General features: G+C 43.2%; 1 protein-coding gene across 1 annotated transcript in view; it reads right to left on the bottom strand.

Annotated features, from left to right (window-relative positions):
• Nucleotides 1-16,761, bottom strand: part of RSPO3 (R-spondin 3) — a 244,542-nt gene that overhangs the window by 104,090 nt on the left and 123,691 nt on the right. The window contains exons 3-4 of the mRNA XM_069607503.1: nt 10,236-10,382; nt 5,494-5,691 (exon numbers count right to left, since the gene is read on the bottom strand). Of these exons, the coding sequence (XP_069463604.1) occupies nt 5,494-5,691; nt 10,236-10,382 (345 nt within the window). The remainder of the gene's footprint in view (nt 1-5,493; nt 5,692-10,235; nt 10,383-16,761) is intronic.

A 16,761-nucleotide genomic window follows, 5' to 3' on the forward strand; every position in this document is an offset into this window, starting at 1 on the left:
AATGATGGAAATTCCTGTTACAATCACCAGGGCTAATGTTCTTATTCTTAATGAAATCAATCTGCTATTTGGACCCCTCAAGTTTCTGAAAGGCAGCTGTAAACTGTGAGGTTTTTCTGACTTTGACAAAATAAAGGCATAGCCCAAAACATGTTCATGTAAGCCAACATCTATAACCTCAGAAAAGCTGAAAACATGTAATAACCTTCTGCATGTTTATCCAAATATTTTTTGACATTCATTTTTGCAACCAAGCAGTGAAAACCTCTCAACCCATCCTCTGGGAACTTAAGTACTGCCATTTTAAAATTGCAAATATAATTGTAGCATTGTTCTGATCCAGGGATGTAATGTATCACTGTCATTAAATGTTTGCAAACACTTGCCCAATTTTAAACATAAAATATAGGTTTTGCAGTCTACGTCTAAAACTGGGGTCATTGGTCTTCTAAAATGTTACCACATTTCTTTTCCATTTACGTTGAAAGGGAGACTGTAACAGGGCTGGACTGGGAACCAAAAGTGGCCCTGGAGTTTTTTTTCAAAGTGGCCCCATATTTCACTGAAGGAGCGAACACAGCACATGAGCCCAGCCCTTCTATGAGGGGATGGAGAGTATCCCCCCAAGACAATGTTGAATAACATTTGTCAAAATGTATGCATTTAAAGAATGTTTTAAACATATATGGATAAAAAAATGCATGTTTTAAATAAGTTTAAAACTTTGGGACTGGCTCTGAAGGGAAAACTCTTCATGAGGGGGCTCACTAGGTCAGCATGGAGGTCTAACTTGTCTTGGGTAATGCTTTGCTGTTTTTGGATCAGGGACACAGAAATACCAGTGGCCCTACAATAACCTCACATGCCTCATGGGTACTGCGCTGTCTGTTTGCATCTCGTGAGCATTGCTAAGTCTTTGCAATGGCGATGGATGCACACTTTTGGCGTTGTGGGTGCTGCACTGTTACTGTGTTGCACGCAAAGGCGTCATAATCTGCCCACTTTCCACGGGCAGGCAATCAGGCCACTATAGCATTGGTGGGGGGCTTTGAACACTTCTGGGGAAGGCTGCACTTGGGCCCGGTGGTATGTCTTTGATGCCCATGGCCACAGCATTATCCGGTACTGCCTGCTGATGCTGTCTCACGTGCAACGTGCACCCTGTTGACTGCTCCTGGGATGGGCCCACCGCTGGCTGGGGAAGGGGGGGGCAGTACCCACCCACATGCCTGCCCTCTTGAGTTGCTTACGGGGGTATTGCCAGCCTTCCTAAGTCCTAATCTTGGCCAAATCCACACACGCATCTGAAGCCTCCTCCTAGAACTTTCCCATACCTGGACTTTGGTCCTCGAGTGCGTTCCTACCACAAAGCGCTTTGCAGCCCTACAAATGGGAAAAGGCGCTATATAAATGACTACTACAGTCCAATATGTAGTCAAATCTATTATGTCCTGGGGGAGTGATGTGGCACTACACTGTACGTCTGTTGGGCTAGGTCTATATATAATGCCTAATTCTGACCGCATACCATTCCTTGAAATAGCAGGATCATTTGAAAGGATTAAAGCTTTCTTTTGAAATAGTTTCATGAAAATGTTGATTTAAAAATATAGAATTCTTTCAAGTAAAAGAAACTATAATTATTTACAGAGGGGTAGATGGTCAGCGGGAAAGGTTTCTATCAATGTACAGTTCAAAGCTGGTTTGATATGTACAAAGCACAGATATGTGTAGGTCACATTACCTAATGCTGCTTTGTTAAAAAAAAAAAAAAAAATAGCAAAAGTTAATTCATCTATTGACGTAAAGTGGAAAATTCATTATTACAAAATATTTCTGAACTGACCTTTGGGAGTTCTGCGCCAAATATCAAAACTGCCCACAAACCCCTCTCAATGTATTTCAAAATAAAAAAGATGCATTTTCTAAGGTTTTTAAACTGCTTAGTTTTTCGGCTCGGAAAGAGCAAGACAGCATAGAGTACAGAAAGCATTACGGATTATTTTGGGAAGGTTATCATTAATTAGGTCGAAAGGTCCTTTAGAAAACAATGGGGACAAAACAGAAAAGCTGAAATCGTTAGCCACCGGCACTTATAAGGCACAGGGACGTAATTTAGGGGTCGGCAGAGGTTGCAATTGTGACCTCTGAGGTCTCCCTTGCGACCTCTACAAAAATGTTTTAAAAAAAGACAACTTGTTATTTTTTTTTTTTTTGTAATGCAAGCTCCTGGGCTGTGGCCAGCACCATGGGGCTCTTTACTTCTGGAGTGGCTGGCTTTCTTGTTTAGGCACTGACCCTAAATAAGAAAGAATAGGAATACCAAATAATGTGTCTTTCTGGAATTGTATACAATAATTGCTAGAATGAGTCATTAGGTTTATTTCAGGCACACGTCAGGGGTTGAGTCACTGATTTAGTCTTTCTTAAACACCTCAACTCAGCCTTTCATCCTTCTGAGGTCGATAAATGAGTACCAACACAGGTTGGGTGAAATTGGGTGTATATTCTTTCTATATAAAGCACTTAAGCGTAAGTGCTATATAATAACACATCATTATCATTTGGTCATGGACGTTTGCTTGCATTCACAGTAATTTGGTAATATGGGCCCATACACACTGATCTTAACAATACTTATGGCGATCCATTCTTGAATGAAATGTACATCACATTATAGTGATATAACCATATTTTTCGTAGTGTCAATACTATGAGATGCCACTTCCTGTTTTGTCAACGGGTGAAAGGTCGCATTCCATCGCTTCCCGTGATATCACTTCGGGGTGGGTCAAATTACACCACTTCCTGTGATGTCATCAGGGGGTCAAGAGTCGTATGATGTCACTTCCACTACCCCTGACATTTTGGTGAAATGACGTCCCTGATAAGGCACATGGGCAGGTAGTACAAGCCCCACATTTTCCTGAACAACTCAACCGCAGTGAAAAGTAATGTAAAACAGTTCTTTCCCCCAAAGCTACCTTTCAGCCTCAATTTTGGAGTTTCAGTGGAACCCCCAATGTGCAGCAAGGGAAGTCTCTCTGCTTCAGAACACAGATGATTCCCTTGCAGCTCTGCTGTATATATTGTTGCTGTGCCATTCCCACTCCTCGCGACCATCAGTGGTGTGGGCGCGCTGTGATGACTATCTGTGATGAGCTGCGGTGCGCTGCTCGCTGCATCATTTTATACATGTTCCCAAGACCTACTTTACAACTTCCCAGGCTTAGAAACGTCTTTGAATATTTAAACAAGTAGTAAATGCATTAAATGTAAACAAAGATTTTAGAAATGCTTCGCTGTTCATGCTTTTCCATTCTGGTCTAAATGTGTTTTTGAAATTGCATTGGTTTTAAGCCTTTAACATCAGGTGTGTGGTAAATTGCTCACCCACACGATCTAATGACCCCGCCTCGGTGTTGCACCTTTTGAAATTGGTGTGAGCTGAGCTGTCAGTGCTGTCTGATGCCCTTCCTTCCCCCTTCTTGGGCCTATCTTTCGGTTTGATCCCACTAATTGCATTCTTCCTGCTCATCGTTCTCTCTCCAAATTTCTCTTTGCAGCGTGTCCTTCTTCCTGGCATTTCATCCCACTTCTCGTCCACCTTGCTTTCCCTTCAGCTCGCTCACTGCCCCTCTCTCTGCCGCTCTCCATATGCCTTTCCTAAATGCATGAACCTTTTCCTCTCCTGCGGCTCGCTCACTGCCCCTCTCTCTGCCGCTCTCCATATGCCTTTCCTAAATGCATGAACCTTTCCTCTCCTGTGGCTCGTTCACTGCCCCTCTCTCTGCCGCTCTCCATATGCCTTTCCTAAATGCATGTACCTTTCCTCTCCTTCGGCTCGCTCACTGCCCCTCTCTCTGCCGCTCTCCATATGCCTTTCCTAAATGCATGAACCTTTCCTCTCCTGCGGCTCGCTCACTGCCCCTCTCTCTGCCGCTCTCCATATGCCTTTCCTAAATGCATGAACCTTTCCTCTCCTGCGGCTCGCTCACTGCCCCTCTCTCTGCCGCTCTCCATATGCCTTTCCTAAATGCATGAACCTTTCCTCTCCTGCGGCTCGCTCACTGCCCCCCTCTCTGCAATCTCCCTGCCTCTAGTGCACGCCTCCACCGTTCCTCAACTGCATATAGGTGGAAGTGTGTGGGTGGTAGATTGGGTGATAATACTGGGTTTGACCGGGAGGGGTGGGGTAAGGGAAGAGAAGGGATAGATGGGGCAGGGTAGCAGCAAGGCAGAAAAAATTGCGGTGCTGGAATTTTGCTATGTGCTTACATGGCTCCGATTTTTTGTTAAGACGCCAGTCTTTCCAACTGAGTTGCAAAATACTGGTGTCCGCACCCTGTGTGGCGAGCTGGGCGGCCGGGCCACTGATGGGTTTGTATCCTAGTTTGAGAAGAAGTACAGTGCACTTCAGCTAAAGATGTAAAATGCGTATTCTATAAAATGCCTAATATTGTGAGACTTTGTATTCAAATATAAGTTGCGATTGGCGGAGTTATATTTTTCTAACTAAGGTGTCCTCTTCTTGCAGCTTGCTCACCCCGCAGAGCCCAGGCCATTGGCGTTGTTGTAATTGCATTTGGCTGGCAAGGAGGCACTTTCATGCTGGGTCCAGCTTGGGTCAGCCATCCACCTCTATTCACAGCAGGCGCAGAATCTGGGCTCATAACACGAAGCACACAATCCCTCCCCCCAGAGAAAAAATTGCTGCTAGGCCCGGTATCGATTTTGGCACGGCAGCCAACCCCGACACCCCCATCCACCCGCCCACTGGCAGAGCGGCACCCCCACGCCCCAAGCAGCAATCTATCACGATCACTAGTCTGCACGCACCTGAACCTTAGTAATACTGCGGCCGGCGGTAGCTTGCAGCTCACACAGTCATCATTGTACGTGCCAATCGTCACTCAGAGCAGGAGCAGGAAGTCAGTGCACCTGCCGCTGTGTTCCTGTGCACAGCCCTGGCCGGCTGCACCTGCGCAATGGGAATAATTAGCACACACCACCAGTAGCTGGCTGCTCAGAGCAGGGCATGTGCATTTCGTGCCCCTCATTCGCAGGCGCGCGACCAGCCCAACCCGGGCCTTTGCAGCGAGCGGCAGACAGCTGCAACAATTTACAGTGAACCACCCACGCTGGTTGATTGGCCTCGATTGACATTTTCGTTATCTTTATGTATACTTCCGCGGCGGCGCTAAACAAAGAGGCCCTGTGCCCCGAGGCCCACCGGGGAATGGCCCGGTGTCCCGGTGGGGCAGTCCAGCCCTGGACTGTAATTGTCCCACTTTTAATGCATTCCACATACTCTTTGGAGACACTCTCGTAAGTTAGTCGACTGGCATTAACCTGCTTCCATTGCAACGTCAATAGGCATTAAACAACCCACCGGTCTAGATCCTGCCACATTCCTTTCAGGCCCACACACCTCACGCACTGATACGTTTGGACTGAACAGGTTGGCGGGAACAGATATACGTTTCACCGTACCTTTCTCTCCTTTCTGGCAGCTCTTTTTTTGCACTATGCACCTCCTCGTCTCTGTGGTGGTTGGGCAAGGATTGCCATGTGTTGTCGGATGCTGTAGTATTTCTCGGACCCTTGTCTCATTGCCTCGCTTGAAGCCACACGTTTTTCCCCTTTTTGAGCAAGGGCTCCATGAACTCCACTCATCAACCGTACAGTGCACTGTGGAAATCAAAGAGAAGTGCAACAGATTATCGTGTGATACAGACAAACATCAGTTTCATTGATGAAATGAAAGGGTATTACCCAAATTGTTCGAAAACAATTGTTCGAATTACCTAATTGACCGAAAGTCAAGTATCCGAATTGACCTTTGCACAATTGACCGTATATATATATATATATATATTAGGGGGTTGCGGGGGTTTACCCCCGCATATATGTAACAATTGACCTTCGCAATTCGGTCAATTGTAATTCGAACAATTGTAGTTTGAACAATTCGTATACAACCAATGAAAGCACATGCTAGGATAAGTCAGACGCGGGGATGAGTATGCAAAACTAACCTAAGCTAAATTGAAGTCAAAAGGAGGCGTTTTTGGTGCTAGAGGGGGTGAAAAGCTCCTCATGGTGGGATGGGGTAATCCCATTTCGCTACATTGTGGGTGACAGAGCTGGGTACATCAATATCTGAAAGTAGCCCTCCGCCTGCTTCCCTAGCTCTGACACCGAGAAAAACCCTTAATATTTGAAAGTTTCCCAATTATATATTGTTAAGATGTATTTGCAAAATCGGCCCTGGGACGGATTATGGGAGGCCATCCTATTATGGTGAACAGGAGAGACAATCAATCTAGCCAAACCCAATCGAGGAAGGTAGCAGAGTGGCAAGGCTTAGACTCGGGAGTGGTGTGAGAATGGTCTAGGGCTACAATGAGACATACACAGAGCACTTCAATAATTCCAGTTAGACCATTTTTACTAGGCATTCAAAATTTTCAAGAAGCATCAAAACATTTAGGTAAGTATTGTCATACAACTACTTTAAAATATTATATACAATCACCCTTGGGGTTTCAGGGAGAACCCCAATGCTTTACCTTAAGGACAGTTCAGCAGCAGGTTAGCAGAGTTATCAGCAATACCTTCAAGTACTGGATGTGGCAAGGTCAGTGAAAAGACGGATACGCAGCACCCTGATAAGCCTAACTCCAATTGCTTTAATGACGAGTCTTGCTGCAGCCAAGGTGCATCTTGACTCCCTAAAGCTTGAATTAAATCTGACAAAAATGAAAGTATTGCAATTCGGCAAGAAGATATGACAATTTTACTGTTCCTTAGATGGTTCCAGAATTGAAATTGTCAAACAGAATACCTATCTTAGTCTTATCTTTCTTTTCAGGACATGGATTGTGGGTTGCACATAAACCTAAGGCCAGGAACGAGCTAAATCAAAGCATTGGGGGGTCTTTTGAAATTCCACTATAAATTTGGTTCCCAGGTGTTGTTGAAATGTATTGAGGGTTTTAATGCTAACATTTCCTTAACTGCCCTTTATGGAGCTGAAATTTGGGGCTATTCGAGTTTGCGACTCGAATCAGTTACTAAGAACTGTTACGGGAGTTCTTAACTGAAAACCATTTGGAATTGGGTAGCTCCTCCATGGCCCTGCTGCTGCTCCTCTTGGATATTTAGCTAAGAAGCACAAACTGGAGCTCCTAAATGAGAGCGTTAAAAACACACTTACAGAGTACCGTAAGGGTTGACTGGAAACTGCTCTTCTTGATGGTCCTACACGTGGCTGTTATGCACTAGATGGGACCACCCCAATCCAGCGACTCTGATAAATGCGTCTCCAATGTCTCATTTCCGGAGGAGTGATTGGGACAAGGCATGCACACTAAACTCCCTGTCACTATGAGTAATAATCTAGGACCCTCTTGTAACCGATGATTATCTGACCTCTATGCTGTCACCAAGGTTGAGATGCTTGCTTTGTCGCATGCACTTAAATGTCCTTTGCACTGGGGATAAACCGGGGTGTCAAACCAACTTTATGTCTGGTAAGTCACATGACTGTGTATTTGGCAGATCAGATGACCTATCACACTTTCTTCTAATTTGCACAGAAAATAGAATGCTGACAAAACACTTTATTGTGCCACATATACACAGACATGGAATGAAAACGAGATGGGAGGCACAGAAGACAATTTTGTCGAGCCATGATTCACTGCTGAATAATGATGTGGCCTGTTTTTATTCACAATGTTATGTAAATTTGGTTAAGAGCAATGCATTTATATTTAATTTAGCGTTTTGTACTTAACTAAGCTTTCTAACCTGTTAAAACTGTTTAACTTTTACTTGGGTACCTTTAGGGGGGAATCGTATGTAATAAAGCTTGTTGAACTTTTCTATCTGTGTATTTTTAATGGTGGAAGATGAATACAAATTATTATTTATTTATTCATTGATTGATTGAGTCAAAACCAGTGAAACACAGGTAAGTTATTAGGTTAGAAAAACACCTGAGAGACACTTAGCAACACTAGAATTACATTCCTAACATGTAGTAAGTCCATATCTGAGATAGAACGGGGCCTTGTGCCCTAGAGTCATCAGTTCCACAAGTCATCATTTTCTGGTACTGTTCCACAAGTTATACTATTCTGGTAGCTTTACTATTGGATTGAGCAATGTCAGTGGTTGTGATTCAGAGTTCCAAACGTTAGTAAAAGTTCAGGTTGGTATCTCGCTCCATTCAACCACAATAGAAAAGGCTTTGGGGGGGGGGAATCCTTGATTACACCACTTCCGATCTGAGTCAGGCAAGGAATAGGTAGGGCTAGGACTTTACACCCATGTAACCCTATGAAGGACATGGGGGGAACGAAACAGGTATGTTAACTTACCCGTCTTACTCTGATTTTCTCAGAGACTACTTCATCAGTTCTGGAATCCGGTGGGGACATATACTTCTGTGCTTTATCCGGTTGAGGGAGGCCCAGGGATCGTGGGTTTAGAGGTCTTTTTTAGGCAGAGGATTGAGTTTCAGTCGGTTGTGGTACTGGCAATAAGGTTTCAGGGACAAGCCATCCTATCACCTTTGCCACGTAAGGAAGAAGATGCCTGCATAGCAGACGACCTCAGGAGATCTCTAGAGAGTGGAGAAGACAGACTGCAACAGGAATCACCACGGTCAGGCGGCCTCCCTCATTCAAGAGTGCCCAGGATTCCTCACAGCTTTCCTTCCTAGGGGACCTGGGCATTCAGGGCCATTTGGGTTTGAGAAAACTACCAGAAGAGCAATCCCTCTCCTCTTCCTGTGTGTACTGGTTGTACAGGAAGGCTTCACAACTTGGCCACACCTGATCTGAGTGGACACTGGCATCAATGGGACATTTCACACAACAATGTGCCTGTTTGTCAATGCGTACAGACTTTATGAAGGTTGATTGGACGCTGTTTCCTTTGATTTAGCTAGATTGCCATGTATTATTTTACAACCTTACCTCTAAATTATTTCGGTACCTTTGAACTTCTCTGCACCCCTCCGTGAGTATAAACGGGCTGTGCCTAAAAAATGCTACCTGACAGTTATGGCCTCTACACTTCAAGTACTTCCTGAATGCATATCTGGGCAGTCACACAACCATGCTTCCACTAATACCAGACCTTACTTCCAAGGTGCAAAAAATAGCCGCCACTGGAACATTGCTCATTACCACAATGGTTCTTACTTTTCTTCTTTCATCATTAGCTTTATGTTCTATCCACTGTCTGCCATTAAACATACACCCCTATCTATACAATCGCATCCCCTTTACCTAAACCCCATCGTATCTTTCCAAACTATAAACTGTGTGTCCTTTCCTATTTCCGGTTCTCTCTTTCCCTCACTTATTCCCCTTTTATTTTCTTCTTTTTCCATAGGATGGGGGCTGGTTGCCTGAGAGGTATCTCGGACATGGTACTGGCAACATATGACCAGTTCAGTGTATATAAAAAACATATACATAATGTACTTTTTTAAATAGATATCCCTCAAGTTTACCACTCCAAAACAAAACAAATTGGCCCTCGTTCTGAAAACGGTAGTAATGCTATCAGCAGCCTTAAACAGAAAATACCACAGCAGGTAAAACACCTTGGATTACAGAAGGGAACGCCTATGTCTATGGGAAAAATCTTTCTTCCTTGCAGTGGTAAGTGCATTTCAGCCAGCAATTCATGTCGGAGTATAAAGATGAGCTACAAAATGGTCTTAAAAATGGTATTAACTGTAAACATATGATGCACCGAAAAGTAAATGTAATGTGTTATCACAAAACACTAATGACATTTAATTTTCTGCAGGGACACTTAGCTCTGCCTCAAAGGTTAGCATATTTTATGACCGGTAGAATGTTCTCACAATCAATGGTACCTTTATAACACCAGCAGAGGTCATGGGACAGCAGAAAGTAAGGAAAAATATGAGTTTGACCAGAGGCATTTTTACCTCCATGTTCACTACCATCTGGTGGCCATTATCACTGCTGTAATGACCTCTGCTTTATATAACGTAGCCGGTAATACTGTATATATCAATGTTGCTAACGTGTACTATCTGGCAGGACCAGTGATCTTGGTAGAGTGCTAATTTAGCACTGCTGGTATTTCTTCTGGAAGGGGGCCTGCAGTTTTCCTTTGAGTTGCTTTTATCGTCTTTTAAGTCTGCACCAGCCCGCTTGGGTCCCTGGCCCCATGGCAAAGCTTACCTATTTTGCTGCATTCCAATGTGTTGCTGTTACTTTCGTATCCTTCGGGGCAGCTGTGACTGCACCTTCCGCTGTGCAAGTAAAACCCACTTTTACACCTCGTGCAGAAGTTCCCGGTGAAGCAGGTCTCACATTCTGCTTTGCATTCTGGGAAAGAAATAGCACAGGAACAGGTCTAAATGAAATCCATATTTACAACCATCAGATGAAGCAAATACTTGGAGAAATACATTATGATGTTCTTTTTACTCGCGTACATAGGAGCAGACGTACAGGTACATAGATAGGATTATGCAATGGTTTTTCCACACACTGTCACCGTGATTGAGTGACCGCCATACAATAAGGCATCGAAATAGTTGATAACTCAATGGGAGGCGGAACGCTTCCCACCCTGGAAAGGTCTAGTGGCCGCATTGCAGACATTTTGCCATGGTGCAGTGCAATCAGCACTGGCAAAAATGGCCCCAGTGCCCAGATAATTCTGTGAATGCAGTTTTGCACCAGGGCAATGTTTGCCATAGTTGTAGTCCTTTTCCCTGGTGTAAGAATGCATTCAAAGCGTTTGTTCTTTGGCCCTGTTGCCAACAGCAGAAATGCATTGAGTTTTTGATACTGCTCAACAATGCTGTGCGCCACCTTTGGGTGGCTCAGGATGGTTGTCCGGGAGACAGGGCGATCCACTCCTGTTAGATATATTTTCTGGAGGAGTTACACCTAATCTTGTGGTATTTTATTATTGTGATATATAATGGTATCTTATTATTGTAGTGATTCATTGGTGGCTTTCCTATTTATAGTGGTAACACCTCCCTCAGAATGTATCCTAACACCTGTCCTTGTTTCCCAGGGTTTCTCAAAATACCAGTTACTGGACATAATACACTTGGCTTGGGCGGTAAATGTACCGTTCAGCCACTCCCGACCGGGCCTTAAACTTACTCTCTGTTTCTTCTGAGGGCTCCTTCATCAATGCCTGAGGCAAAGCAGTGAACGACTGGGCCCCAGCAGTGGGAGGGCACATTCGCATCTGAAAGCGGAAAACCGTTATAGCCCTAGTTGGTTGATCAATCTATGATTGATTTTAAGAAAACAAAATGAACTTGGACTGATTTATAAAGCAAAACCCAGTTATAAAAAAAATCCATTCGCCATCTCGTCCATTTTACCAGCAGTCTCTGCTGGATTTTTTGAGGGGCTGCAACTTCCATTTGAAACAGACATTGCAACAATCTGTATACTTTAATCGAGCAAGCATTGACAAAGCCAATCCTTTCGACTTATATTTAAGCGTTGAAAAGAGGGTGTTCAAAGCATGGGGGAGAGGTGAGCATGGAGGGCAAGAAGGAAACTTAATCCATTGTATGAATATGCAAATCAATACATGACATTGGGAATTGAGATAATGCACGCAGTAACTTGTGCTTCAGCATCTGGTGTGGGTCACTGTGCATGAGGACCAGGGATTCTCTCTGAACGCTCTCATAGCTGAGTGGGGCATGTCATACATGCTGGCATTACAAAGTGTCTTGTTCCCGGTTCTCTAAATCTGGTCACCTCCACGCAATGTGCGGCCTTTCCAAGTATTGATGTCAAATAGGCGCATGTGTCCATATTTCTGAGTGAACACCTCCAGTGAGCACCTCTTGCTGAGCCTGCTGCCATAAAGACTACTAGGTTATTTATTTAATAATAGTTTGAGTCCATGTATGCGGGTCGGTGACCTTAGAAAGGCCAGTAGGGCTGGAGCAGAGTCAGTCACATGTCAAGTATTCAGGATGCAGGCTGGGACGTTCCTTAAAGGAATACCATTAAGTCAGGTAGGATTGCAATGCAATGAGCTCTGTACTTGGGAAGTTAGAATCTAGAGTTTATGTTCTTGAGGGAGGTACCATTAAGAGGGAAGATGAGCTTGAAGTGATCCACACCACAATAATTATCCAAGAGGAATATTCCATTAGACTGAAGCCTGTTCTTAAGAGTTCAGCAATATCCAGATCCTTAGGGTTTTAGAACAATCCTGGAAACGAGTCATCAAATCAGTGTCGCAAAATCCAAACAAGAGAGAGTTTCCTTGTGAAGATGCCAAAGCAAAGAAATCTGATGAGAACAGGCTGAGGATAGGAACCAACCAAAACACAAGAGCGAAGAAAGACAACTGGTCCATCTTCTTCAAGAAGAGTTCACGAGGCAGGGAAAAAAATGCAATAACCGGAAACGAGCAAGGGGCCTGGAAATGTATTGCGCAGCATGGAAAGTAACACCCCCATCCTCATATCTGGGACCCACGCATACGTTACGTAACCCGTACCTCGCTAGGAAGTGTATGTTTTCCAGGCCCCCTCCCAAACGGGGGCTTCATGATACCACCACCGCGATTGGAGGATTACCTTTCATGAAGGGCGCACACCATACAATGTGACCCTCCGCCTGGCAGGGTCACTGAAGGACCTTACATCAGGAGCTGAACCCAAATCTGTCACCCCAACATCTAAAAAGTTTCACCTGCATTAGGTCAACCTGAATACTGTCAAAAGTCTAGATCCTTGGGGCTCAGACAAATGCTTTTGCCCTGGCTCAGACACAACATAGTTATCTTTCCAATTCACTCTGTCTAACAGGTACCTCTGATGGCAGGTTTCCTGCATCAAATTGCACCCAATTCAGCTATTTTCCAAATTGCAACCAAAGGAACAACCAAAACAGACTTTTTGAGAATTAACGTTTTTAAAGCAAATGCCAATGAGGGAGGCAGAAGTATGAATTGGTTTGCTTCCAAGTGACAAACAGCCAGAAGCAGAGCTTCTTAATGATACCAGCCCATGTGCAGAACGCCATATCCAGTGGCTGCTCGCTAGGCCCTGCGCACTCTGCCTCGATGGACATGCGTTCGATCTTGCCATTTTCGTTCATTTCTATAACCTGACTGACAGGAACAGTGGGCCATGTGGCTGTGACAGTAAGCCGAACATAACAAAGACATTTTCAGCTATTTGCCGTGAGTTTCCCTGTGCTGGTTGAGTACGCCATTGGGCCAGAAGTGAAAGGTACATTGTTGAAGTATGTGGTTGTCACTCTGGGAGTCAGGACCTGCCTCCTCGGACAAATGTATGCACTTCAAAGCCCTTAACTTGAGCAGTGACCCCCCTCCCTCTTGACACTACTGACGTGATATATATTGGAGTGCTAATAGCTCCACACACGTGACTGTGTTTTGAATGCATATTGTACATTACTCGCTGTGCTATCTGACAGGCTCTTGGTTGGATTATTTTCAACTATTCATAAGCAAGACTGTTAGTGCCTTAATTCATAATGTGGGGGATTCTTAAAAACCAGGACTCATTATCTTCTTAAATTTTCTTTGAACTCTCAGTTGTATTTTGCCCGTGCGATAAAGTCTCCTGTTTTTACTCGCCCTTGGTTATATATGCTCATTTTAACCCATTCTGGTTTAACCAAGTTTGCAATGAAAATGCTTAATTTATGAAAACAACCTTATTATTTAAACACTACAAAATAAAACCATAATAAATATGCTAACTGAGTGTTACTCTACTTACTATTAAAGGAACATTTTAACGTCACCACCAAAACTCCAAAACATGTATGGCTACTACCACCATGTGCTAATAGCCTTATAGACCTCGAAGGGGTCATTAGTGCTTGGGATAATGACCCTTCCCCACCTTATGACCATCAACTTTGCTTTGGGTCATGCATTGATGACCGGTCATGATCCTGCGATTATGACCCACTGTAGGTCTATAAGGTAATAATATGTTCCAGCCTGTTAAAGTTGGATCCTCATAGTAGATTTGAGGTGCAGTATGATTTCTGCGTACTTCGTGATTTTGATATTTGCCATGTGAAATCAAGTGTCAAACGTACCAGAAATCTACTATGGGATCCCAAGCTAACTGGATGGAATGTAGTAAGGCTTAATGAAGACAATGAAGTAATTTTGAAAGAAGCCAACCATACCATTTTGATTAAGGTAAACTGGTAGTATAAGGGAATACCGATCTATGTGACTACTGCACATGTTTTACAGTGCAAATCGAAAATGTCCCAAAAATCTTTTTATTCCCTTTTCACCACATATATATGCAGGGAGAACCCCCGCCTCCCTCTCTACTCCCTTCTGCATTCATTATTTAGTTTACCCAGCCTCCCACATATATATGGGGTGAAAAGGAGATGTCAAAATTTGACATTTTACTTTGCAGAGTAATTGTATGATCCCGGTAAAACTTTAAGACCAACTCACAGGAAACATTCAATTTGTAGAATATTCAGGGGAGGTGAACAGATAGGTTATACGTTGGAGCAAGTATATATATTCATATTTGCAAGATAGCACAGCAATATACGAGGGGCTACTTTGATACATTGAGTAACATTCAGATACCTTTTTGATGCCCTGAGGAAGCATGCGTGGTGCAATTGGCTTGGTTATAAAAGAGAAATTCTGAGATTGTATGAGATGCAAATCATTTCAACTAATTATGCATAATATATGGTGTATCCGAGATAGACAATTACATGTACATTCAAATTAGGAATATATCAATTTCTGTAAGACGAGTGAACATTTAAGCTTGAAATCAATATATGACACTCATATGCATGATGAAAAGTTACTGGTAATTTTTGGATCTTATGGACCCCATTGATATGTTATATCTGTGAAGAGATTCATAATATCTCCCATCACATTTTATTCAATTTTGCTATGTTAGTAGTTGATCTTTGCAATAAAAGCCCATTTTAAGCACAATAGTATGTGTCAGAGACATATATATAGCAATTGTTTAAATGCACCATGCCAGGCGTGATACCACTGGTACCAATAGCAGATTGTACATAAAGACATTATATTGCATTGAGCACTAGGATAGTCAAGAGACACCTTTTCATTTCAAGCACAACTTTCAATTTAGTTATATTAAAAATAAACAAAAGGCCTCATGTGCCCAAGTAAATATAACCTTCAGAAATATAAGTATCTGTTTCTAGAGGCACGACTTCAAGTTTCTATTTGATGAGAAGGGCTCACTTTCCATTCAGAACACTCGAGCAGTGACCAGGAAGGAATTTTATTGGGGCCTGCTCTTTGAGATAAGCAATAAGATGACCATTAGCCCTGAGAGAGGAAAGGCAGGCAGGTTAAAATCAACAACAGAGCAGCAGAGACTTGAGCAGATGCTCCGAGGAGAAATTAAACTTAACTGTGAAATGAAAGTCAAGATCTGCATATATGTTGAAGATTCCCTTTAGTTTAAAAGGACAATATTAGTTGTTAATTTTCTCAAGAATCATAAGCCCCACTGTATTGGTTCCAGTATCACTAAAAGGCTGCCGAACAGGCCTATTTACTGAAGTAAACCTCTTCAGAATTAGACCCTGGGTCACGAGTTACATCCTAAAATGTGTTTTTAACTACCCATAAAATGCCACAAAGCAGAGATTCAGGTATGAAATAATTTAATAAATTAGATATCCCGGTAGACAATTTCACGTTCATAACTACTAGAATTTTTGTATAAACTGCACAAAAATGCTGTTTGCACCAGCAATGTTCTGCTGAGACGGGAGTTAGTTCATTATGAGCGGCATGATTAGAGGAACCCAAAAATATATATGTTGTTAGGTATATGTGTAAAATGAGGAAAGTTGCTATATAGTGACTTTTTGGGGGAAATTAATTGTAAAATGAAATCACTATAGGGTGGATGGACAGTGCCATGAATTTCCGACATGTACAAAATGTTGACATGTTGGGGAGTTGTTGAGCAGCTGTTGTCATCATAGCCGTTACTGCCACTTAGGATTGCATTTCCCTACATGCAATCTCTTACCGCTCCAGAGTCTTGGTCATTTGAAGGTTCACCAGCGATGCCAGGTGCACCATGTAGTAACAGGTACGATAAAGGGTAAATGTAAGAGACCTAGTTGCTCACTCTGCCATACCCATCCTCCTGCTTAGGGGATTTGGGGATTTGTTACAAATTGAAGTTGTGGTGGGTGGAATTTATATAATGCAATAGTTAAATGCTAGCTGGGCTACTGTGTTTTTTGTAATCAACAGAAGACCCCTGTCAGGAGTGCTAAGAAACTCAGTAGTGTGTGTGTTTTGTAACATGATCTAACTTGCCTGTGCTTTGCACATGATACTTTGCTTTACACTCTTTGGCTTCCCCTAGACTTTGATCAAGCATGCTCATAGTCATATATTTAAGGACTCAGGAACGTCACCCTGGTGGAGCAGGGTTGGTGTCTCCTGTGCTCATTCTGTATTTCATGTTTGCTTAACGCTCATAAGTATTCTGTTTTTTCAACAAGTCTGGTGTTGGGGTTGGCTAGGTAGTTTCCGGCCTTCCAGCATGTTGACTGGCGCTAGTCACCAGGAAGAAGGATAAACACCAGGGCTGCATTGGAGGCATAGCTGAGACGGACCTGGGCATATTACAAAACAACACGATAGCACCTGCACTTCCCCTATTGAGAGTACATTTCCCTATCA

Source organism: Ambystoma mexicanum, chromosome 4q (assembly GCF_040938575.1).
Source record: "Ambystoma mexicanum isolate Mex_15411 chromosome 4q, UKY_AmexF1_1, whole genome shotgun sequence".
In the NCBI taxonomy this organism is placed as follows: domain Eukaryota; kingdom Metazoa; phylum Chordata; class Amphibia; order Caudata; family Ambystomatidae; genus Ambystoma; species Ambystoma mexicanum.